At 42.0% G+C, this 27,032-nt stretch overlaps 1 protein-coding gene across 1 annotated transcript in view; it reads right to left on the bottom strand.

Annotated features, from left to right (window-relative positions):
• Positions 1-27,032, bottom strand: part of CDH4 (cadherin 4) — a 414,536-nt gene that overhangs the window by 153,280 nt on the left and 234,224 nt on the right. Inside the window, 2 exon segments of the mRNA XM_056507230.1 lie at positions 4,266-4,442; positions 19,111-19,334. Coding sequence (XP_056363205.1) covers positions 4,266-4,442; positions 19,111-19,334 — 401 coding nt within the window.

The raw sequence follows: 27,032 nt of genomic DNA, 5'->3' as shown, positions 1-27,032 counted from the left end.
TTTTTTCATATTAAATATTCAATGTCACAGGATAGCTTAAGATGTGCTAAACCCCCCATGAGTCCAGCACAGGGTTTTGGAGTGTGCCAAGAGGAGCTCTCTGCTCCCTTAACGTGCCCTGTGCTGCTGGAAACCCACAGTGACACCTCTGCTAAGCAGCAGCACAAGAGTCTTCAGGTATATTATATTCTGCCAACTTTCCAAGCCACTTCAGGACTTTCTGATTAAATTTACATAAAATGCATCCTTCCCTCTTATTCCCTGCTACACACATCAGGTTATTTCTAGTATTCTTGTGGCTGAGATCACCAGCCCCCAATAGGGGAGCCCATGCTGTGCCTGTAGCATGCAATCAAGGCACTTCCTGAGAGCACCAAGATCCTGTCCTGGTCATCCTCAGGGGATTCTCATGCTGGTGTAATGAGAATGAACAAGTTGTTTATCACAAGAGGTCTAACAGGAAAATAATACATTTTTCAGTTCCATGTTTAATAAAGGCAAGCTGGAAGAACTGGGGTCTATGAAATGCAAGGCTCTGAGAGCTCTGCAAAGGTCCTGGAGATGAACTGAAAATTTGGAGCCCTCACAAAAGAGAACACAAAGGAGTTGCAGTGTTTGATAGAGCAGCCCATTATCTAAGCAAGTCAAAGATGACCAAAGGCCAGTTCTGCACAATACTTGGTTTTTTAAAATTAATTATTTTCAGGTAGCCCATTGGTGATGGACCAAGATGTGCCTTGCAAATTGAGTCAAGATTCCCATTAGAAGCAGCTGGAGACTGGCTTGTGGATCCAAAACTGAAATTCTTTTTGAAGTTCAAAAGAGGATGAAATACAAGATAAGCTAATAGATAATTAGATAATAGATAATTAAGAATTAGCTACGCGTGTAGCTAAAAAGGATGAGTCAGTGAGAAAACAGACAGAGCTCAGCAAGGGTGCAACTATTTAATATATTATCCTAGCTGATCAGTGTGCCTGCATGAGTCATTTGCTTGGAGAAGGAGGGGGATTTCATATTGTTTTTGTATTTTTAATAGGAATTTTTATGGACTTCAGTTATAATAATGAGAGTACCTGACAATTAGTAATGAAATTAGCCTCACTACAGTGAAATATTTCACAGCATGTACAATATTATTCCTAGTACAAAGGTGGAAGTGAAGCAGAAGGAAATTAAACCCAAGATTTTCATAAATGTTTCCAAAATAAATAAGCATATATCAATAAATTTTGATAACTGTTTTCTCAGCTCAAAGACAAAAGCAAAATTTACAAAGCATTTTTTATACTAACAAATTATTTTCAGCTTATAAATGTCAGATGTTCATTTAAACTCTTCCAAGAGTAAGTAAATCTTTTCAGCAGCCATAACTAATTAGAAATTCCTATTATTATTTTTTTCAGCTATTATTTTTCTGAAACACATTTCCTAGTTAGTGTGGTTAATGTATATGAACAGACACGGATGTTCCTCCGAAAGAAAAAGCCCTGTAATTAACAGAAGGGTTTTTTTTGGCAGGGATAATGTTCCTTTTTTCCTTTTTTTCTCTAAAAACTTTTTCATTTAACGTATTTTATCAGAATGAAATGGTTTAATGAGCAGAGAATTATAGTTGATCCCAGCTGAACCAGATAGGGCTGCCTTCTGAGGTATGTGGCTCCCATCAAGCTGCATTCACCTTTGCTATGATTTAAACTTCATTCAGGCACAGCCTTGCTAAAAATACTGACAAGTAACTAATCAACTTCCATAAAATGGAATTTTTACCTTCACAATAGGAAGCAGGAGTAGGAGGGAACCTGGAAGATTTGCCTATGCATTTCAAATTAGTCTGACCTATAAAAACGCAAACAGCAAGTGGTTCTATGAAAATGTACTTCTGGTTTTTTGAGCCTTTTGGTTTTTTTAGTGATGAGATTTTTCCTGCCATCCCTTCCTCTCCTTGGAGGAAGCCAGAACCAAAGCTAGCACCATGGAGGGACTGGTTTCCATTAGTTATAGCTACAAAATGCAAACCCAGCCAGGTCTTTCTGCACCAAAAAAAGTTCAGTGTCCAAGAACCAGCAGTAGGTTGGGATGTTTTATATAAAATAGCAAAGAAAAGTGTGACAGATCTGCTTCTGTACAAACGAGCTGCAACTTCACATGTGCACTTCTGGTTCCAGTTTGTGAGCAGATGGACACAAAAATATTCAGTGCCCAGTGAGCAAAAGCGTGGGAAATCAGATCAAAACTCTTACCTAGATCTAGGAGACAGCAAAATGCTCCAGGGCAATCTGGAGATTATGTGGATGGAAATAATCAGATAGTGCTGGTCTTTGAAGATGTTGATTTGTCCTGTTCTGGATAATTAAAGAGCAAAGTCTAACGGAGGGAGCTGTAACTCCTGATAGGAATCACCCAAGCTTCACATTCAGGAGTTGGCAAAAGGGCCAGATGCTGCAGAGGAGCAGAAATCAACCCAAGCCTGAAACATCAGGGGTCTCATGCTTAATCAAGCTGCACTCTTTGTATGATCTCCCCTGTCATTATGATGCTTTCTGTATGTCAGGTGAAGAGGAAAACAGCCCTCTGTCAGCCAGTTTAGTTTTTTTTATTTCCCACCCCATTTTTACTTCATTTTCAGTGTTTCCTGTAGCATCTGTATTTGAAAACTGCAATGGAATATACTGCTGAAAATCTGGGAGTTCTGTATTTCCATAAGCCAGGTTATCTTTCCAAGGTTACTGGTAGTCTACGTGACGAATATAAATTCTTCTGTACCTATATAAAATTTATTATTCGTCATTTCCATTAATATTAGAATTTTGCATAGTCAAGTCCTTCTGTTTCATCTCCAGACTGTAGGGTAAAAAGTGCCACAGAGATTTCAGTCCTTATAAATCAACAAATTTGCCATGGTAAGCTGGTGCCAAGTTGTCCTCTTGCTGTCTAGTCAAAACTCAAAAGAAATCAGTAGGGAATGGAAGAGAGCACAAGTTCATTTTGCAAGTACTACCCTTTATTTTTCACAGGAATTCAATATTTAATCTAAATTATTAATTTAGAAAGGCATTTTTGAAACATCAGGTTATTCTCCTCTTCTGACATTTCTCCAACTTAGTAGGACAACCCATTAATGGGTCACTCCATACCCTGCACTGCTGACCACACAAAGACTCCCTGGCTTCCCTCCCTGGTTTTCCAGGACAGGTGTAAGAATATTTGCCACCTGGTGCTGTTCAGTCCTTATTGTACTCCCTAACTGCACAGAGAAATGACACCAAGCTTCTCCAATCCCTGGCTGAACTGAGAACATGCCCCCTCCTCCCAGACACAGAAATAGGTAATGATGCAACTCATGTGAATCCAGGCACTGCTTCAAAAGGACTAAATGAAATTCCTGAGAAGGGATGCCAATGATACACAACTGCTACTCAAAATAACTTCTGAAATTTTATAGTTGTTGTCATTTTCTTCCAAAAGAAGAGCTGCAAATGTCTGCCAAGGAGTTCTACTTTTTTTTTATTTTTATTTTTTACAGCTAATCATCCGACTGCTCCAAAAAACTGAAACCAGCACCAACAAGAGGAACAGCAACATTATTTGTATTTCACTAACACTTATCAACAGCAACAATAAATCAACCAAATGCCTCTGAAAAACACTCCTTTCCCCTCCCTTTTCTTTTCCTGTCATCCCATAATCATCACAGAAAACCACATGGGTAAACTTGATCTCAGAGATTATCCCTGTGAAGAAAGAAAGCAGCAACACGGGGGAGGCTGAGGGATCCATCTGCAGGGGGGGCAGGCAGCCAAGGTCCCCTGGGCACTGCACATCTGGATGGGATGATGGGATGGGATGGGATGGGATGGGATGGGATGGGATGGGATGGGATGGGATGGGATGGGATGGGATGGGATGGGATGGGATGGAAGGATGCAGAACTCTCGTTGCTGGGTGCCATCCAGCTCAGCTTTCACACCTGCAGCCGCTTTTTGGATGGGAGTGTGGGCAAAGTGCCATCCTGGCAGCAGTGCCAGTGTCTGGCAGGGACTGGCTGGAAGGAGGTGATTAGGCTGCTGTCAGACAGGGAGGGAAACGGGCGAGGAGCTTTGGAGCAGCATGGAAAACTGCAATGGAATATATTGCTGAATATATTCCTGCAGGAGGGAGGGAGAGCAGAGAGTGCTCTGAGCCAGGCTTCCCACACCTTCTGCTCCAGCAGAGCCACTACAGGACCACCACCCCTGCAGACATTGCAGCATTGTCTGACTCACCCGGACCAGCTGCTGCGGGAAGGGCCCGCGGGAGTTCTCGGGCACGTTGATGGGCGGGATGACCCAGTCCCGCTTCTGCCGCCGCAGCCCGCTGTGGCTCTGGTGCTGCCTCCAGGGCAGCAGGGTGTCACTCTGCTGCTGCACCAGCTCTCCAGGCACTGCCTTCCTTCCTTTGGGCTGTGTTGGGAACAAGAAAGCACTGACAGTTAGTTTCTCCTCGCTCCTCAGGACCTGTCCCAACAGTGGCGTTGGCGGCCGCGTGGAACAAAGAACGTGTTTACTGGCAGCTCTGCTGCTGCTTTGTTTTCACAGAAACAAGGAATAAAGAATCAGCCAGGCTGGAAAAGACCTATGACCTAACACCACCTCATCAACTAAACCATTCACAAGTACATGGAGCTCTCACTCCCAAGTCAAGACACATCCCAGAATTTATCATCTCCATTACACCTGCAAGGAGATGCAGCAGAGCACTGGAGTAAAAAAGTTGCTGCAAACTTCCCATAAGTACAAACTACCAAAACAAAAAAAAAGGCAGAGGACTCCTTTACAGTCCTTCAGTCCTTTATAGTCTGGTGTTAAGCATAAGCAGGGCTACAAAAACCTGCAGTCTGTGGCTGTGCAAAGGTATTCTGCCATATGAACCCAACCCCAGCCAGAGGGAGAGTCAGCCCCACGGCTGCAAAGGTGCATTAGTTCAGATTCTTACTGCCTCATAACAAATGATCTTTATATGAGATCTGGGTTTTGAACACAAATCCCAAAATACACACCCCACACTGCCTGGGAAGTATAATACATCTCAGGCACAGTAAATTTTCATTATTTGGCATGACTTTGAGTCCTTCTTTGTGATTTTTTTTTTAAAGTATATGGATTCTCTGCATGGAATAGTTTTGTGTTGGAAATGTCACAGTGCTGCAAATAAAAATGGAAATGGTGCGACCATGGTTTTGACTTAGAGAGACTGGCTCACTATTAGAAAATTTATGCCTTATAGAATGATGAATCAATGAAATGTAGATTTGGGAAGGCTCTTCAGAGGTTATGCAGTCCCAACACTTCAATACTCTGTGGTCTTCTAGGATTCCAGCAATTACTTCTGAAAGTCTGCAGAAAGGATAACTAGCAAGGCTTTTGTTACCATATGGTGACCCACACTCCCACCAGAAAATGTTTAAACTTTCATAAATCACAAAGACTGCAAATCACATTCTTTTCATTTGAGGTAAGATCCAGTGGGAATACTGTTCTCTGAATGTTACATTTTTCAGCTATTTTTCTCAAAAAAAACCCCAAAACCTCACTCACCCCAAACCCAATGCCCCAATACACAAGAATAATGCAGGAAAAGCTATCAAAGCATTTTCTGAGGCTCCTGCCATTTTGAGCCATGTTCACTTTTTGTCTTTCTCCAAATATAACACCCTCCAAGCAGTTATCTGTAGGCACTGATTTCAGTGGGAATCATTGCTCCAGGCCTTCTAGTTTGATGTAAATCCATCTATTAGCACATTTCAATTCCTGACTGGGAGGTAAAGAAACAGGCAGTCACCTCAAGACTATACAGTACATGAAAACTCAACAGTATATGAAAATTATTCTGAGATGTGGCTCCAGAGCTGTGTGGACCTTCTCCAGAAAGGCTGGAGATACTGAAGCTGAGCACTGAAGCAGCAAGGTCACATCTCACAGCTTGGTCATGGCTCTGATCTCTGTTACCTCTGGAGGGCAGACATCCTCTGGCTACAAGGATTGGAAGCATTTGTGCCAAAATGCAGCTATTTTTACTGCAAACCTTAAAAACAAGCCTGTTCCAGACTGAATTTTCACAGAACAGATAAATATGGTCTTTTCAGTCACACACAGAGCCACGTTCCTCAGTCCTGTCTCATACTCATGATGTGGGTTGTGTTCACCTAAGTGATGTTTACACACCTCCAATCACAGCACCATGTTCAATATTTAGATGTTGCTCTTGGAATGCTTAGTGAAGTGTAATAAAGAAACAGAATCATGGTGTGGCAGTGGGAGACACTCTTGGGATAGTCAGGATAGTGGTAAGCACTGCTGACCTCCTCCTTCCCATGGGATGCAGTTCTATATCCAAAAGAGGTCTCATTTAAAAATTATTTTATTGCCAGAAAGGTATCTTTTCTGAACACTGATCAAAAGAATGTTATCTAAAGAAGACACCCAGAAATGCATGACAACATGAAATAGGACTATGAGACAAGAGCCACAGAATAGTGGATATCCCCTATTTTTTTTAATTGGCTTGTGATTCCCAAATGGGAATCCTTTGAGAGCAGGTATTTGGATCAGTTTATATAATTGGCAAGTGAGCATGGGGACAGATTATGAAAGGATGGTCAAATAATTTGTGCTCTGCTGAGTTTACGCAGTGGAATGAGTCTGAACTAAAGAGAGACTTGAGAATTAACACGGGTCCCAAAGCTCTGTGTATACTGAAATAATTAGTGTCAGCTCAGCAAGGCAATACCAGCCTCTTTAGTCTGTATGAAATACTTGCTGGCAGGTGACTAGACAGTGACTAGCTTGCTTGTCACTCCTGATGATGTTTTCCCATATTAGAATAAATCATCAACATGACTCTGAATTTGATATGTAGAATTTCAAAAGCATCTTGCAACAACATTTTTTTTTTCTTCTTTTATACAAGAGCTATTTTTTATCTTCATTTGTTGACAATGCATTCTCATGACCCTAATTTCTCTGGTGTTGTTTAAATATGTTGTACATGTTTTCTGCTGTTTAAAAGCTGTGAGGCAAATGCAGTAACAAAGTCTGGTGAGTATAAATGCCAGAACTATTCAGATCTCTGACTGAAACATCCCAGAACATATCTGGAATAACAGCATCATCAAACTGAAAGCCCCAGAAAACTCTCCAGTGTTTTTGAGTTTGCAAGAATCTAAAGTTCAACTCAAAAGCAGAATGTGACACCAAATTCAGTTAATTCTAAAATACAGTTTCCAATTCTGCTTTTCCTGAATAACACTTCTAGCTGAGATGACAACTGCTTCTTCTCTCATGGCCTCACTGGCCACATGCTACAGGGAATCTCAGACACATTTTCAAAAGATAAAATACTCCTCTGCCTTTTGTGGTGCCACCAGAACACAAACTGTCCACAGTCCTTCACAAAATCAAGTCAAGCACCTCTAGTGCTGCTGTTCTGGGGTGGTTACCCTCCCACTGCTTTTGAGATTCTCTTATACACAGCATGAGGCTGATGTGCAGCACCAGAGAAGGCAATCCCTGAAACACGTGCCCAGGGGAAAGTGAAATCCACCCTCCATTCCAAAAATTACACAGTGACATTTACAACTTGTCACAACAGGATCAAACTCCAAACATGGAACATGTGAGCACAGTCTTTGGTAATACAGAGATAATTACAGGAGGATATAAAATAGTCAGATAATTTAGTAATTATGCCTGTCTATCACTTTAGGCCACTGATAAGCTAGAGAAATACAGCTGAGCCCAAACAGATGAAAACCTTCATGATCAAGGGGAAAAAGTAATTACAAAGTGTGGGATGAAGAAAAACAACAGGAGGAGAGCCCATGCTGGGATGTAAACCTGCTAGGGGAGTTTGGATTCAGTAGGATCTGATGCCTTAGTACATACTAAGGGGCAGAAATAGTAAATACTGGGGCAGAACCTCCCAGAGCTCGCTGATGAAGCTGAGCTGTCCTGTGCTGGCTTCATCACTTAAAGCCCAAATTCTGCCAGCCTGGGATTGACACTTGGCTCTGAGCTATCCCATGTCTGCTCCAGTGGGATTCCAGCCCATAACTGTGGCACACATGGACAATGCCAGTGCTGGGAAATTGCAGCTGCAGGGCAGAGGAAGAGCCTCTTGGAGACCAACCTCCCTGTGTTTGGTAAGGCAGCTGAAGAGCTGAGGATCAACAGCAGCTCAGAGTGGCAGAATCTGCCCTGCAATTCCCCTTGCCACTTTTTTGGTTTGGTTTTTTTTTTTTTTCTATCACTTGAAATCAATTATTAACATATAGAACTCAATCAGAAACCTTCCACTGAGATGGCAGATCAAGCTTTCAGAAAGCAATGTGAGGTTGGAAGAGGTGCAGCCTCAACCACAATCCTAGTTTTTCACAGAGTATAAGGACTGTGAAAAGAACATTCTTCTCCCAGGCTGCTTCCCAGAAGCTGTATATCTTGGAGTCCATATCAGCAGCTTCAATGGCCTCTCCCAGGAGTCACTTCCAGTTCCTTTTCATTCCAGAATTGCCTTCAAGGATGATGAACACAACCTGCTGCATTTGAAGAGGACTTGGAGCTAAATCCCAAGGGACTGTCAGACTTCAAACCCAGCAGTTCAGGACACCTCACTCCAACCTGCTGAGGCTGCAGGGTGCCCCAACCAACTCCACCTACAGCACAATGCTGAGAGCTCAGGGAGCTCCTTGTCTGCACCTGGCACTGGGAATAAAGGATGAGCTGGAAAAGCCATTCAGTGAGCCCATAATCTCCTGTCAGTGCTGGTCTGAGGCTCATCACCTTTCACTTTCTGGGACACTCAGACTAAACCCAACCTCTACTCGTGAAAGAGGCGGAAAAATGACACAAGGCACGTGGGATCCCTCCAGCACAATCCTGCTGGTGACAAAGCTGCCTTTCCACCAGCCCACAAACAGCAGCAGTGAGAGGGAAGGAACACCAGCTCCCACCTCCCACCACCCCCAGAAGCCAGCCTGGCCAGCTGGCTTGTCTCCCCTCCCAGCCAACCTGCCTTTGATATCCCTCAGCCTCTGGCTACGGAGACATCTGCAAGTTATTATCCAGCAGAGCGTGTCACAAACCCATTTACATAATATAATATCATATTTTGTGCTCCTGCTTAGCTGAACATTTTGGATCACTCTAATGTTTGGGTAAACAAGCCACCATTCCCTGCATATAAATAACAAGTGAGTCTTAGGGTGGGTTGTTGGAGATTAATAATTTCATAGGGCTCAACCCCAAAAATGAAATGCTCCAGATTCAGCACTAAAATATATCATACTTGCACTGGCAATAAAAAGTACTTTTGCAATTGAAGGAAAGGAAATAAGGCCTTTATTTCCCAGGTATCAAAATTGTTTATGATTTAGCCTGTTTTATTTATATGCCAGTCTTATTATTTTCGTAGGATCTTTAATACTTCACACTAGACATTTTTCAGGAAAGAAATAATACTTGGGTTGCTTTGTTCCTAGTGCCACTTGTAGGGTTTAACTGAGGCAACGTGTTTTTAATATATTTTTATCAATACAAGGGGATACAAAGCCACCTTTAGTCCATTGCTCAAACATATTTCCCTTCATCTCCTATATCAATATACATTTTGAAAACTGCTACAGGTTTCTATGTGGGAAAAAAATAATCTATTTAAAAATATTTAATCTGAAGCATTTTTGCTTGTTTCCATGGTAGCTGCAGAAAGGACAGGAGAAAATGATATTTACCAAACAGAAAATAAGACAATGAAAATAGAGCTTAGTTCTTTAACAAAGGGAACATGAGAGCTCTGCAAAATAAACATTTGCATGAATTCTGTTCTAAGGAAACAACATTTTGCTGACATCAGGGATGGCAGTGGAGGAAGAATGAACCCTTTTTTCCCAAAATGCACCATTTCTCCAGTTTTTGATCTTTCAGTATAGGAAGATATTCTATTTTGTGTTCTCATACAGTAGAATGAAAGGGTTGCAGAACAAACAGCAAATTTATTTATTTTACGGTAATTGATTCCTTTTTTATTTAGGTCATTGCTGAATTTGCTGAAGTTTGAGACAGGAAAAAAAAATTAGTCTTAAGAAGATCAGACTTTTAATTTTAGACTTTAATTTATTATAGTTGTGCTATGTGAAGCTATTATTTAGAACTGCACAGGTAAGGAATCCATGATCTCTTTTTCTCCTTATCCACCCTCTAGAACTCTGTGATGAATGTCTGTATTAGCTTTATTTACTAATAGTTGTAAGCTGTGGTAAATTTAATCAAAGATAGCTTCATGTCACATCCCATTACCATCATGGCTTAAATTGCCATTGAATGACTTGTGTCAAAGAGCTCTGAAAACTATTGTTTTAGCAGCAAGATGTTCCAACATGCCCAGCTCTTCAGCAGGGGCATTAAATTAATGTGTTTGCAGAACAGCCACTAATTGACAATGACATGGAATTTTGGCAGTACACTTCCACTTTAAAGATAATGAACAGTGTTCAGATAGAGAGAAGAAACCCCTCTGCTCCTAAAACCATCCTAATAATTTCTGGTGCAAACAGGAATAGAAAGAACCAATCCTGACAGGATATTTCCAGTACCCAAGCAAGCTGTTTGATCATCACGACTTCCAAAAGCAAACAGTGGAATTGCTGCATTTGTGACCTTTATCAAATCTGTACAGTCAGGAATGTTATGTTTGGTTAGGAACTCATTAAACAAAATTACCTCTCCATTTATAGAAACCACACAAGTAGAGTATAAAACATTTTAATTAAATCAGCTAGTTAAGCAAAAATTCATTACTTTTTGTTTTTTATCAGCTAGCAGTGGGGCTGCATAGAGCAGTTCGCATTAGAGTCAATTAGTAAGAAAAATTGTCAGATTTGGCAAGTGCATGAGCTTCTAGAACACATCAGCTGACAGGGAAGAAAAAGTTTGACTAAAAGCTAAGCAAGTTACTGCCCTCAGAGGAGGAGAATGAGCCACGTAACACACACAAATGCATCAGCAGTGCCAAAACCCCTCGTTCCCGAGGAGTCAGTGTCACAGCTCTACATGCCCTGCTCCTTGAGAGCTGAAAAATGAGGCATGCATGCAAATTTAAGGTTGTTAGGTATCTGGCTGGCTTTGCAAAATTGTACCTGACTGAACCAGGAAAATGTGATCAGCGTGACCGAGGAAGTCAAAATGTTTTGCAGGGCTGCAAAGCAAGAAAAAAGCTGAAAAAGAGTAACAGGTAAAATCAGGGAATTTTTAAATAGGGAGAACATGACACACTGGCTTTAGAGTCAGGCAGCAGATGCTTTTTTTCCAAAAGGTGCAGCAGGGCCCTTTGTGGGTTACTGTAATTAAATGATGAGTTAAGTCTGGACTCCAGAGAAAAGAGATGCACCAGCCCTGAGCATAACCCATGTGGTTACTACAGAAGGCTCTTATTAAAAAAACACCCCACCCAAATACATGTTTTCTTTGATCAGAAAACCCCCCAAGGTTGTTGAGGGCCCCATGGACACAGGCTGCAGTTAATGCCCCCAGCACCAGAACAGGGATTTTTGGGTGCCTGCTGACCAGGCTGGGACAGCAGGAGTTGACTTCCCAGCTGAATTTAACTGAAATTCAGAAATCACCTGAACTCATCCACACCTGTTGGCTAAGCTGTCACCAATGTAAGCTGGAATCCAGGCAGCCACCAGAGCACTTCAGTGGATTTCTGTGCTGCAGTGGGCATGGGGCTCACTGTGTTACTGAGCTGACACAAAATGCCCACGGGATCTCCAAGGGATGGGAGCTTCAGCTGGCAAGGACAGGCTGAGCTGTGCTCACACCTTTCCTGTGGCAGCACAGGGATGATTAGAGGCACCTCCTGGCCAGTGCACTCTCTCAGGGTTCCAAGTGATCTTCCTCTGCCTTTCTCTGCAAGAATCACATCCCAAAGCAGCTACATTAGAAATCTGTCTGCCTTGGGTGGAATCTTTTATGGCTCCCACAGGTTTCCAGCACCTGTGATACTCTTCCTGTCACTGTCAGGCTTTGAATATTGCAAGAGCTGCCAATGGACAGAAGATGACATCACCCCCAAAGCACAGCTCTGGATGTACTTTTCCTCCTCGTTTGAACATCTTATCCCAACAAGGAAAGTTCTGATGAGGTTGTTTCCTTGCAAAGCTCCCCACATCAACTTGACCTTTTCATACTCCCTTTGTAAGATCTAATCTCACAGTGCTTCCCAGGTAGCATTGTTTAAGAAACATCTAAATTGCTGTTGTACTCTACCTTCTAGTGTTTACCAAGAGACACTTCTATCTTCAAGTTAATGTCATTCTCATAATTGGGAGAAGCCACACACAATGGCTTCAGAAGTACAAGTACTTCTCAAGAGCAGGGCTATTAAATCACAAAATGCTTATACTTGTTACCTGTAGGTTGGGAATAAAGGTCTTTACACATACTGTACAGTGAAAACCTCCACTGCAGCTTGGAATTACCTGTCTCATCCTGGACCTAATCTTGAGAAAAATGTATGAAATATCTGGGTTAGCAACCTGAGCTCTTCCTCCCTAACACAACTTCTAAAAAATAACCGAAAACTTGATTCCAAAACACATTTATTTTGCTTCTAAAACTCAGACTACTACAAGTGCTCTTCATCACAGAAAGAAGCAGGAGCAAGTCTTAAAAGCCTGTGTAAAATTGCAATCTCATTTTATTTTTTTCTAAAGCCACGAGGTTCAAAAAGATACATGAATTAAAATAATCATAATGAATTAAATGTAACAATACTCCTCCTCTTCATAATGTTTGCAAGTAAAAAGATCACAGGAGATTTAAAAGATCACAGGCGCTGCTGCTCCTTGAGCACAAAGCAAAGTAATTCAGCCTGGTACTTCTCCTCAGTGCTAGTGTGAGAATTTGCCCTTTCAAGTTATCCTTTGGTTATTTCAAGAGGCTCTTGAGAAAAGACTGTTCTTCTTTTTTTTTTTTTTTTCCTCCAATTCCAGAGTGCACCTAAGAAATGCTCAAATTTGACCGTGAGGACACATTCAATTTATCTCCATTTGCAAGATGAAATTCAAGCCTGAGTTTAAATGCTTTGCTGGGTGGGGACAGTGAGATGCCACTCCTTGCTGGGACTCAGGCCACCCATCTCCTCTCACTCCTGCAGCTGGACATGCCAGAGGGTCACAACCTCATCCCACAGTCCAGGAGGAACCAAAACTCCCCTTCACACTGAGCTTGCTGGGCTAAAGGAAAGATCCTGGATATTCAGAGCCCCAAAAAGTTTATTTTTATGGACGTGCCTGTATGAAGCAATTTCTGTCTGTTGTTTACAGGCAGCTTTCATCAGATTATCACAGCAATGAAGGTATTTTTAGGATATCCACTACAAATTTTTTTATTTTTGAAGTGGCAGTCAGACTTCAGCAGTTGCCAACAAAGAACATGAAATGGGAGGTCAAAAGCTTTGATCTGGCAAGGGCAAGGAACACATCAGAGACAGGAGCACACAGCAGTCCAAGGGGTTTGTTTTATCAGGAACAACTTATTTCTGTGCAGGCAGTTCAATCCTTAGGACTTCTTTTTGTTTGAAGGAAGACAGATCTGGAGTGAATTTCACTTACAGATGGTCTTTGGAGCACGGCTTTGAGCCTGACCCTTGGTATGATGCTGACTGCTGAAGAACTAAATGCAGCAAGTGCAGAGCTTGGAAACTTCCCCTAGTGGGCTGATTTTCCAAGGCAATGAGCACCTGTGTGTCACTTCTTATCCTGCCTTCAGCACAGGCAATGGCATTCAGCACACCTGGAAATCAGGCCAGCCAAGTTCACGTGTTCTCACAACTTCCACTCTCTCCTCCTGCAATGATTACATGTGAGATGCTCAAATTCACTTATGCAGGAGGTCAGGCAAGTTCAGCAGATGCATCTTCATTAGACTTGCACAATTATCATGAGCAGTCTCACTGGTAACAATTACATGGTACTAATTTATTAGTCATCCCCTTTCTCGTCTTTTCCACTGATCTGATTTGATAAAACCCCAAACAATGTCTCACAAGTTATCTGAAGGAAACAGAAATCTCTGTATGCACTCTCCCTGACAGATAAATCCAGGTCTTGCTTCACTGATGAGATACAGAAATAAAAATTATTCCAGCTGCCATTTTGCTGGAATTAGTTACTGCCTTGGATCCCCCACAGAGGAAGTGAAAGAGGACAGTGCCAGTGTAATGACCCAGCACTTAAAATATGCACCAGTATTGTTAGAAAAAGGCAGGATGGCAACTAAAACCTCATTTTTTCAGCCTTTCTCTAGTGCTAAAAGAGTTTGATGGGGCAAACTCCCATCACCCTGATGCCACAGGTAACATCTCACCCCAGTGCAGGGAAAAGAAGGAAGAAAGAAAGGGAACACATTTTTTTCTCTTTTCCTCCAGGTGCACCCACTCAAGAGTGTCAGGGAGACCAGAGTCACTGGAAGCACAGATCCCACTTAAACTCTGATTTTCCTCCCTCAAGGGAGGCTGCCCAGCCTCCTGCAGAACATCCTGGCTGCACAATAACCCAGGTCATGAATGAGAGCAGTGCTGAATAAGCCTTTCCTTGCCACAGACCTTTGTGCTTGTGAGCTGCAATAAAAGGCTGCACTTGGAATTTAAAACCTCAGCCAGGTAAAATACCACAGATGATTATTTAAAGGCTTTAAATAATAATAATAAAAAAAACCTGTCTGTAGGAATCAGCTTTTCACATTCACATTGTATGGCTGTGGACTCATATCTGGGTTATGAAAGCAGCCCAAAATAAGATGAGACATAATAAAACACAAGCTGGGCTTAAGCAAGAATTGATTTTGGACAGCAGTTCTCAATGTTTTCAACACTAGCTGCAGACCTCATATATTCCCAAATTTAATTGCACAATTCCCAGTGATTTAGCATTACAAAAATTTACATATTTCCATGCTCAGAATTTTAAAAGCTCAAACCACAAGAAACTTTGGTTGACATAAACTCAGTGCAAAGAAAACATTGGTTTTTTATTTTCAAACTAAGTCACTGGCAGCAGTTGACTGACATCCTACATGTCCTGAATATATCCTGTACCTCTGAGCTCTTTGCTGTGAATTCCTTCCCATGCTGTATTTCTACAATCTGGATTTTAACTTGTGAGGTGACAACTGCAGAAAAATGGGCAGCTAAAATAAATACAGAAGAAAACTTGCCAGATGTGCCCTAGACACATGAAAGGACTGAAAATTAAAGAAAACAATCAATATAAATGAGAAGGTCAGATGGGATGAGCCCACACAGGGGTGGAGGAAGTTGATTTTCAGGAATGATGAGGAGGAGCTTGGACTGATGGGCACAGAGGGCAGGTGGATGTGAAGGACAAATGGCACAAAATTTCTACTCATAACTGGGAAGTTCTGAGTTTCTCTAAGTAAAAAGAAGGATGCTCTGCAGACTGCAGTCCTCAGCAATGTCACTGTTCACAAACACAATCTTCATTTTTAGACTTCTGGTTGAATCAATAACCAATTTTTCAAAATAATAGCATGCACTCTTAGAAAAGAAGACATTGCACTGCTAATTCCAGATAAGTAAAGCCCAGCTTTACTTGGTTTTCTTCTGGAGCATTAGCCCACTCAAGCTCATCTTCCACAAATACTGACAAAGCCACAAAGACTTTATATTATTTCATAAAATAGCATCTTTTCTCTTTTTCTTTTCTCCTTTATTTTCTTCTCTTTTCTTTTTTATTTTCTTTTTTTTTTTTCCCCTCTTCCCAAACTACACCCACAGTCCCAACTGATACTTTCAATTGGAACAACAGGCAGCCAGACAACAGGAGAAGAAACTTTATCTTAAGTATTTATTGTTATGCTGGAATATCACTCAGTTTCCTCTGGGGTAATTCAGCACTCTTGTGGGAAATGTGTGACCTCATTTGCATTTTCTAATTGAATTGCTATCAGGTTTCCTGCAAGACTGAACAAAAAAGTTCCTTGAGTTACCAACATCACTTGTACTAACCAGAAAAAAAAAGTTTGCATTCAAGTGTTTTCTGGGGAGGAGGGGAAATGTATGCTCCATGTGTCATAAAATACATTTTAAAAGCATTTGCCTTCTTTTCTATCATTTCACCCTACCAGCATGACACTTTAATGCAGAACTCTCTCATTCCAGTGGTTTTCAGTGGAAGCTGGCAGGTTATTCAGCCATCCAAGGCAATCAGCACAGTTCTCAGGCCAACTCTGAAAGAGGGGAAATTGTCACTGTGCAGGTCCCTCCCCACTGAAGTGTCAGGGTGCATCAGGAGCAAGGCTCAGCTGGGGGATCTGGGGTATGGACACCAAATCAGGTTTTGCAGTGAAAGCACACAAGGTTGCCCTGTCCCAACAAAAAAGGATTTGCTGCCTTGGCAGCCCTTGGGCACCACCAAAGCACACTCAGCCTGTTACACAGATTTTCAGTCACACACACTGTGACAAGAAAGGATCACAGACCCAAAGCATCATTTATGGATGGGTGAATCCCCTGTGCTGTCCTGGACAGCAGCCCACTGTCCCCACTGTGCAGGCAGGTTCACTCCTGCCCCCCAAAATCTCAGCCAGGACCCCAAAAACACTGATTTCTCCTGTAACATTTATTCTGTATTGCAACCTCCACAATAAACCAAATGTCTAATGATGGCCATTCTAGGAGGAATGGGTTTGATGCAGCTTTAATCTCTGGATAATCACAGACTAAATTCTGATTTATCCTTTCAGAGAGGGTCTGAGGGGCTGCCCTTGCTGAGAGCCACTGCTGATGGAGTGAGGAGGAACAAAGTAAAATGACTTTTTTTTGTGCTGTAGGTACCAACAAACAGTGATCAGCAGGTGCAGTAACCAAATTTCATGCCCATTATTTACAATGTCTGGGAACTGTTCAGAATTTCTGCAAAATCAATCCCAAATGTACAAAGTAAACTGGAAATAAATGGATGCACCAGAAGAAAACTGGTCTCCCTCCATCTCTCAGGTCACCTCCTCCTTTCTCTCCCACATTTGCTATCTTTATATCCTGAGTATAACAAAACAGTCTGAAATGTCTTTTTAAAAAAATATATAGTTCTGCTTGAGTCATATTATTCTACACAAAACCAAATGTGAAATCTGCCTCTAGTAAAAGCCAAAAAACATATAAGGGTCATGGCCTGGAACATATTGAACTGGATATTGAAAGGTTTGGGGTTCTTTTTTCAGCACAAACACTATTATTTTTTAAAATAATCTCATAATCATATTTATTTCTTTAGTAAACAATGGATTATTTTGCTTGCAAAAACCACAGGCATTTAAATAAAACACAAGTCAGATGCCTGCTATAGGGACCCACAATAGAACTGCTTATGACCTTGTCATTAGTCTTGTTTTCTGTATTTTTCCAGCCTCAAACTACACACTAATAAGGCTTTTAGAAAGGAGGGATATGAATTTTAAGAAGCTTAGCTCTCTCTGTTTTCAACCAGAGTTCAGATTACATTAACATTAGATGAATTTACAACCAAATATTCTACTAAAACAGAAATGTGTGCTTATTCAGGTTTTTTTTCTGCTACACTGAGAAGAAATTTAAGGCAGGATATGAGACATCTTACTTTATTCCTTCAATATTTAATTACTTTTAGAAGGAAGCAGTATTTCTTTGGTTAGAAATGGCAAGCAGAGTTGACAATAACAAACAGGGCTTAATTACATCCTGCACAAGCCCAAGCCTTACTGAACAGCAGCACAAGTGAATTCACATGACTCTAAGCCCTGCAAAACCTTGAGGGTCACTGGGCAAGTGAGAGATTTAAGTCTGCCCAAGTCTTTTCCTTTTTGTCTCACACGTGGCAAAAGTTCTCCCAAAAGGCACATGGTGGAATTCTAACAACCTGACACAGAAGTCTCTCCTTTTTCCCCTGCTGCCCTGCACTCCTGTCCATGCTCCACAGGAAGGATGGCAGCAGAGGCCAGGCTTGCTGTTTGGACATTACTGTGGTGCATTAATCCAAATTACAGCCAGGGACAGGGAACCTCACCTGTCCCTGAAGGAGCTATGGCTGCCCCCAGGACACACCTTCAGCCTATCTCTGCAGGTCTTCAAGATCCAGCAATAAATCAGGCTCTTGAAACAATTCCCTGCCAAATCCTGCCCAAAGGTCAGCACCCAACAGCCCAGCACTGCACTGTTTGAGCCAGCACCAGAGAAGATAACTGCATTTACTCTGTGTAGTGAAGGATCTCCAGCCCAGACTAGCATTAAAAATGGAAAGGTGAACTGCTGCTGCCAAAAATGATACAGAAGAGGTGAAGAAGAAATGTGTTTTCATGGAGCAGCCCCCAGCTGCAAAGGGTCCCAGAGCCTCTCAGGCTGCTGGGCAGGGACAGAGCCCTTTCCAGCTGTGTGCCTGGAGCTAGAGCAGGAACAGCCTGCAGAGCCCTCCTGGCTGCAGGGCTGGCTTGGCTGCTGTGAGCAGGGGGCAGGAGGATGCTGGCACTGAGCAGAGGGGATGCCTGGCACTGCTGTGCTCCTGCCCCATGGGGAGCACGGCCCTTATCAGGCAGCAGCAATGCCCCTGTCCTTGCAAGGCAAGGCACAAGCCCAGATCTCTCTCTGGAAGCTGCAGGCTGTGCAGATTGCTCACAAGAGTAACTCTGGGATCCAGGAGAGGAGGAGCAGGCAGAGCTGCCAGAGTGTGACTCCAGGCCTGCACTGTCACAAAAGAAATCTGAATTAAACTCTCCAGAATATGGCTGGCTTTGACTCTTCACCCTTCATCGGATGGTTTGACTTGGAGTCAAGGGAGATTATCAGCAGTGAGGTGCAAACATGACCTGTAGTGCATGACAGAGAGGAGTGATCACTTAAAAATATAGAAGTAGGAAGTTAGAGAGCACTTCCCTCACTGGAGAATTCAATAATTTCTGTTAGAGAGCTTCAAGGATAATTTGCAAGGAATTTAATGCTGCTCATGGCATCTCCTATTGGACACAGACCAGGCAACACAAACACTTTGGGACAAAAGAAGAACAAAGCAGGAAAAACAACTCCTACCTTGTGCCCGTTGTGCTGGGACTTGTCTGCCACCAGAAACCTGACCACAGCCTCCCAGCTGGCCAGGCTCTGGGGGTCCCAGGCTGTCACCAGCAGGACCAGCTGCTTGGGGGGCAGCTGCAGGGGCTGGGCAGCGATCAGGGTCCCGTCTGCCCTCACCTTGACGTCCAGGCTGTTGGTTTGGTACCGCACGCCCTTGTTACCGGCACAGTTATTAAATTTCACTAGAACAGAGAGCAAGAGAGGGGAGAAGTGTGTGAGATTGGCGTGATAAGGAAAGCAATCAAGTACAAGTTTCAGACATTTAATTTTCACTGATGTCTTCTATATCTCTAATAACCATCAAGGAAATGATTTAACTGTTTCTTCGACCTTTCAGGAGTGCTCTTGTGCTTTATCTCTGCTCCCCAGGGAAGAAGTTGTAAGCCATTTTTAAAGTATTTGATACAGTTTCATTAGATCTCAAACACAGCTGTTCCCCATTTCTACAAGTGGATTTCTCCCTTGTCACCATTATCTTTTAAATTCAACTGGAGTCTATTACCCATGCTGTGGGTATTTTTTTTCAGGAAATGTTCTCCATTTCCCTAACCCTTCAATAACCTACTTACCAGATAGCCTATTTGCACATTCTTAACTGAAATTCAAAAGCCCATAACAATTCCATTATAAGAAATATAAAAACAACAAAAAGAAATTTAACACAGAAAGAAAAGCTGAAACAATTTTGGAGCATGCATCTGCTGCTGGAACTGGACCCCTCCATCCTGAGATGCATTCCCACCTTGGCCAAGCCCTCACATGTTACAGATATTGCAAAAAGGAACTGTAAAACTGTGCTTCATAAACCATAACAAGTCATTTGAAAGCCTACTTTGTCAGATCAAAGCTCCCCAGTCACTGATATTTCTATTTTCGCCTTTTTTTTGGTCAAAGTCTTTCACAGTCTAGTTTGAAAACTATTTTTATTGGCATTATGAAACATGTCACATACATTAGACCAGAAAAAACCCCAAAAAACAGCTCTATTATATGACAGAATTGACAAATCTGATAGAAATTGAACCTGCAGCTAATAACACAGGAAACAAAACACTTCCTGCCATTTGAGTGATCCACAGGGTGGAACACACATGTGGTGAAGGAAAACAGATTGTACCTGTACAAACAGCTGAGTGAGTGAGAGGGGATGCTCAGCGCTCTGGCTCGGATTGTTAGGGGGGTTCTCAGGCTGAGATGCTCCAGCCTGCCTGGAGATGAGGAGAACCTGCTGGGCCAGCCCTGGTGGGCTTCAGCAGGCACTGAATTCCTGCAGAAGATGGGCTGGGACCGACCCAGAGTGGCTGTGGTGGAGAAGGGATGCAGGGAGGGGTGAGAGCAGCTTCTGGGACAGCTGTGCCTTCCCCTGCACCAACCACAGCTCTGCAGAGCTCAGCCAAGGACCAATTTGGATTAAAATTAAAAAAAAAAAAAAAAAACCAACCATGGCACAGGTGAAAGAAAAAAGCAGCCAGGAAATGGCTCAACACATCTGGCTGCATCAAAGGAGGGAGAAATGAGGAGCAGACTGTGGTAAACTTGCCCAAACTGCCCCCCCTCAGTAACTGAGGTTCTGTGATTGTGTCATAGCTGTACATCTACAGAGGCTTTCTGGCTGGGTATTTATTTAAACCACTTTGGTACATTTTTATGTGTGTGGTGGGAAGTGTTACCAAATGCTGCAGCAACTGCTGGGCACAAGCAGCAAATGTCACACATTGATTTACAAAAAATGAGATGGATAAAGTTATCTAGTGCATAAAAACAGCCTCAAAAGGGTAAGCACACACATGGTTTGCTGGCACCCACAAGAACTGGAACAATCTCAGAGACCTGTGAGGGGAGATACCCTGGACCTCTGGGACCACCCTGCTGGGAGATCACCTTCATCTCTCTGGAATTTCTGCAAATCTCCCCTGCATTCACAACTGCAATAAATATGTGTGAACATATCACGTGCATCTTCACTTCTAAATGTTATTTATTTTCAGCTCAACACCATGGTCACTCTTAGAAACTTGGCACATCAGCTGCTGTGTAATGGTCAGAACTCAAGTTCCTCCTACTCCCCAAGCTCCCAGGTATCATCAACTGAAAGACATTTAAAGAAGAGAGAAAAGAGTGATAATAACTGCACATTAGAAGACATTTCAGAGCTTACTTTGATTTTATAGAGATTAAAAGAAAAACAAAAAACAAACCCTTTCTACATGTGTATGCAGTGATTTCAGTATTCAAAGTACTTAAACATCTGCTTAAGACCCAGCTCGTGGCTCCAAGATGCTGCTCTGGTGTCATATGTCACTGTGTTGACTTTTATGCTCCATTATCTAAAAATGGCTACCTCGTAGACAAAGTCCCTCTGTGACTTGCTAATTACTTCCATTAGTTTAAAACAAACTTGACTAGAGACGGAGAAAATCCTGAGAGAAATAGTCTGATTTTTTTTTTTTCCTTTTTTTTGTAACAAGTCTGTCCCCCATTGCTCCTCTCAGGTAGCACAGGTAGGTGAATGCTCAGTAAGGGATGAGCACAGCCAGTTCCTCTCCTAACAGCCTTTAGGAACTGCAGGAAAAGCTTCAAGGACACAGATACTGCAGAGTTTTCAGTCTCTCTGCCCAGCAGCAAGGGGCCCTGGCTCACCTGGGAGCTCTGCAGGAGATTTCATAATCTATAAATCTCATTTAGATATATTATATATAAAATATTTTCCCAAATATATGTGTGTAGGCTCAGGAAAAAAAAAATCAAGCTATTGTTCTATAATAAATAGCATAGCTCAAGGAAAGGAAATCTCATCTATATTTTTAAATTCTACCTCTTACCCCTACTCTTTGCTCTTGTGGAGACAGAAATTAAAATTTCATTCAATGGCAGACAACTTTTGCTTTTCTTCCCCTTCTTCTCCTTTAGAAATCTCAAAGTCTACGTAACTTGCAGTTGATGCAACTCTTGACTTTCAAATAATGCAATAAATAAATAAACAAACATTGGCTGTGTTTACTAGACTTAGAACTCTCTGTGGACACAAATCAATCTTTCTTTGACCAGTATGAAGCCTAAAGAACACTGCATGAATTTAACATTCAAAAGCTGCAGCATCAGTAATTAGGATTTTGGATAAACAGCAGAGTCACACATCTATCATTTTTACAGGATGGTAAAAAAGCCCCAACTTTTAAAAAAATATGCTGGAAAAATGTTCAGTGAAGCTTATCGAAAGCTTATGCTTGAAAACAGCATCTAATGCCTGATGAAAGGAAAACCAAGAAGGCACCCTCATTAGCAAGCTTTTAGGTTTAACCCTTTACCCTCATCATTTTTAATTGCTTCTCTATGAAAGGAGGAAGTACAACAATTTGATAAGCTGAAACAGGTACTGAGCGATGGGCAGAGAAGCTGCAGGAGTCTGCAGCAAACTGCTGGGCATCTGAGGAAAAAAATGGTATTTTACTTCAAAAAAGACACAGGGTGAAAAAAAAATTCAACAAGTTTGCATTGTTCCCTTTTATTATTTAGCTTGTTAAGCTGGCTGGACAGAGTCAAATGATCAAGCATCTTGAAAGATGTACGAATACACTGAACTTCTTGCCCCCAAATGTCTGAGAGAAATACTGAATTTAATGGGACTATAAATGGTATAAACCAAAGAATTCGCTTTTAGCCTTATCCTTCTGGATTCTCCTTTGACTTCTCCTAGTCCATTAAAAAGTGCCCCCTCTGGCAAGCAGCACAGGGCTGGAAGAGCAGGAGGGATAATTCTCGTTTATTAGGATAAACCCCCTGGCAGGACATCATCCCACAGTTCAGGATATGGGTCCCCCCTTCAGGACTCTGTTTTTCACCATGGTTCTGAGGATTATCTCTGCAAAAGATGTTTCTTCCCTGATGAACTTTAAAGCAGCAAGCACACAGCACTATTTCCAGCAGGGTCCATCTGCTTTTCAAGTTGACCAGCTCCCTCACACCCGGTGCACTGGGATCAATCTGAGCCCAAATCCGCCCCTCACAGCCCTTCTGTGAACATCATTAAGGTGAGGATGGCTTAGCTGCAGCCTCTGGGGATTTCAGATGTCTGGGTAACCTGCAGAGTCCTCAGCAGGCACAGAAATGTCCCTCCTGAGTGATCCTGAGCAAATCACTGCAATTCCTGCCCTGGCACTTCTGGCCCAATGCTCCCAAATGTCTGCGCTCATCCATCTGCTCCAGCTCCTGCAGGGGCTTCAGGCCACACCAGAAATTAAAAAATCCCAAACTTGTCCTGTGTGGAGAGGCCCCTGCTGCCTAAGAACAGGCATGAAACCATTCAGTTAACCACAGAAATGCACGGGCACACTACAGCCTCACAAAGTGATTTCTCCATTAAGTGCTGATGTGAAGCAGAGCGTGCTGTGCCTTGCTGGGAAGCTGCATTTATTTGGCAAAGTAAGGATGCAGTGTAAAATTTTACACAGCCACATTTTCGAGGCATCCTTCTTTACATTTGTGCAACCCCTCTGTGATTCTGTGAGAAAACTGTTTTATAGCAGTGGGAGCCAACTGCAGCTGAGTGAATTCCCCATGGCCATGCTGGAAACCTGGAGCAAAGCTGGGATCAGAGTCCTGCAATTTAAACAGCCAGGAAACTGCCTCCATCACCCACATACAAGTGAAGAAGACAGAAAAATTAGAAAGATAGACTTTCCAAAAGCAAACAGAGGCAGATCCTTCTCCCTACAAACTACTGGGCATTTCCAAATTAGTGCAGGGTGGAAAGTTTAAGGGATGTCACACAATTGCAATTGTTGTGTGAAATGGAGTCCCATGAGCACATGTAAATACACAGTGGAATTATTCTGTGACTGAAATATCTTGTCTACAAAAGGCAAATCCTGAAATGGAGGCAAGAGGATTTTAATAGAATTACAGAGTCATGAAGGTTGGTTGGGAGAGACCTGTAAGATCTCAGAGCCCAGCCCTTAACCCAACCCTGTCAGGTCCTAAACCATGTCCCCAAGTGCCACATCTCTGTTATTTGAGCACCTCCAGGGATGGTGATTCCATCACTTCTCTGCTCTCCTGCTTGGCAGCCCTTTCAATGAAGAAATTTTGTGTTATATCCAACCTAACCCTCCCCTGGTGCAACTTGAGGCTGTTCCCTCTTGTCCTATCTTGTCCTATTTTGTTTCTCTGTATTAAAAGGATGGATGTGTCCAGGTACCACAGGCATTTTGACCACTCTGGAACAACTCAGAGATGGTGTTTCAGTGTTTTGTGGAAATTAAAACCGACTTGAGCCATCTAAGCCTGGACTCCTGTCTCTATCCCACTGCTGCTTACATAAATCCCACACTATCATACAACACACAGCCAGATTTGCTTCCTGCAGTTCATTAAATGCTCAGAGCCCTTCTCCTTCTCCACAAGAAAAACAACACATAAATAGGGAAAAATGATGGCTGTAAAACCTGATGGAGACAATGTGTAATTTTCATCCTCTCATTACTAATTTTATAGGTTACATTTTCCACCATGTCCCCATAAAGGATATCACACTAATAAACTCTTAGTGTCTTTATTTAATATTTATAGCACCGTGGGAGAACCAAACTCTTCTGGTGAAAGGTAAAAACAGCAATTCAAACAGCTGCTTCAAAGACTAATAAACACATCCCTAGTGATTGAGTTTAAGAGTATAGAGTTTAAAAAAATGCTTTGATACAAAAAACTGTAGGAAATAAATGGACGGATGTTGGTATATGAATGTATATAAAAATGTGCATGCTCACACCCTCAGCTTCACAAAGCATTGATTATTCATTAAGTGTTCTTGGAGTAAAAAACAAATATAATGAATGAGTTTGGAGAATTAATGAACTATCCCACAGTCTATGATCTGCTGAAAACATTTAGCATGATTTAGCATGTTGTTAATGTTACTTTCTTGCAATTAATGGCACAGAAATCTGCTGCAATTCTACCCATTTCCCCAAATCTCAGGTCAATATGAAACATTACATCCAATTTTCCAGTGCATTATTTATGATCTCTGAGCTATGACTGCTAATATTTGCCTTACTGGAATAATAGTAAATTACCATAACAATTTACCATATGCAATTATGTTAAACAAAATCTATCTTTATTTATCTTCTTGTAATCTTCAGTTACAGCGATTCCTCCTCTCCAGAATGTGCAATAATACAACATTCATGACATTCCCAACCTATTACAAACCTGTTGGAAATGGCTCCATGTGCCACTCAACTGGTGACACCTTGGAATCACAAAAGAGCAGCAATCTGCCTCCAGCAGAAACTCAGATAGATTTCAGAGGGGACACAGAAGTATTTCGTGTCTGAAGGCACATTTTGAATTTGCCCTCTTCAAGTTCCAAAGCTCAACCCCTTCCACAATCAGATTATCCACGTGGGTTTTAGGCACACACCACTGAATTCCTGACTACCCCACGTTCATCTGCAGCTGCTTTCTTTCCACAAAGCCAGGACTGCAGGTTTTATGGGAAAATGGCAAGGCCTTTTCGTGCACAAGTCATTTCTTTTAAAAATATAAAATACTTCTCTGGGCTTGATGGAACTACATGGAAAAGTCATCTTTTCATTTCCAGAGCCTCCTAAATGCTTTCAACACTTTTTTCCAGCTTTACATTCACTTTTATCAGCTCTTGCTTACACAGAATTTCTGTTTCCATGGCCAGAGAAAAAGAAAAGGAATAGTACATTTCAACAGACAAATTGGGATCCTTTAAAAAGTCACTTTGTCACGTGCACAGCCAGCCAGTAGCAACAAGGAGTTAAGGGTACATTAAAAAAAAAAAATAAATCCCATTCAAACAAAACAAAAATCTAAATCCCAGACACTGAGTACCTCCTTCATATTCCCACCTGTGCCATTTTTCATTTACTGGGAGCCAATTCAACTAAAATACAAGTTTTTGAGGAAGAAAAAAATGAAGAAGTATATTTCACTTTTGGTTTGGAATTGGAGGGGAGTACAGACCCCTGGAGAGAAGGACTGTAGAACATGATAGAAAAGATGAATCACTCTGGCAACAGCCAGCCAGCCATTAATTTTCAGCAAGCCAGGAGTTGGTCCAATTAAGCCAGGCTCCTTTCTCTACATTAACATGCTTTACTCAGGTTTTTTTTTTTTTTTTTTTCTGAAGCTAAAACATCAGCTCAAGACCCCAAAGGCTTTTCTATTTAGGATCAATCAATCTACCTTGCTGCACTGTAAAACACACATTGTCAGCTCCGAGGCGAGCTCAAAAAAAGAGCAACAGCAGAAAAATTTGATAAATCGACATGTTCTGGCAGTTAGTGCAGGGATTCTTCCTACACTGTCACTTATTTTTATCTGATTAGAAACAATCAGTAAAGGGAATATTCCCTTCTATTCTCTTCCTGGTATTTAGCATTGGTTTAAGAGGAGTCTTTTCATCCCCAATTTTCTACATTAAATCCAGCAGATTCCTGCCAAAAAGGCACGGAAATATTACCAGATTTCAAAGGGCAGCGAGTTTGAATTGGATTTGCAGGATGTGGACTCACATTCAAGCATTTTCTTCAGCACAGAAACATGAACCTGCATCTATTGGAGCTCATGTTAAAGACCTTTTTCACTGCTTTCCACATTTTCATGCTCAGGGCTATACTGTGAGTATGCAACCTCACCTCTGGGCTTCCAGCACCTGCCTGGGCAGGGATTGCTTTATTTGGGATTTCACTGCCCATCTGAGATCCACTCACTCCTCCCAGCCTTACTGAGGCACCTCAGGAATGGTTAATTAATAGATGAGCCAGGGCCTGATGGCAGAGGTAAGAAGGACACTTAAGGGGTGAATTTCTCTGCTGGGATAACTTGGAGGATTGCCCTTTTCTTTG

The sequence above is a fragment of the Oenanthe melanoleuca genome, chromosome 20, assembly GCF_029582105.1.
Source record: "Oenanthe melanoleuca isolate GR-GAL-2019-014 chromosome 20, OMel1.0, whole genome shotgun sequence".
Lineage (NCBI taxonomy): Eukaryota > Metazoa > Chordata > Aves > Passeriformes > Muscicapidae > Oenanthe > Oenanthe melanoleuca.
Note: the sequence above shows the minus strand (reverse complement) of the source record. Positions and strands in the feature narration are given on the sequence as shown.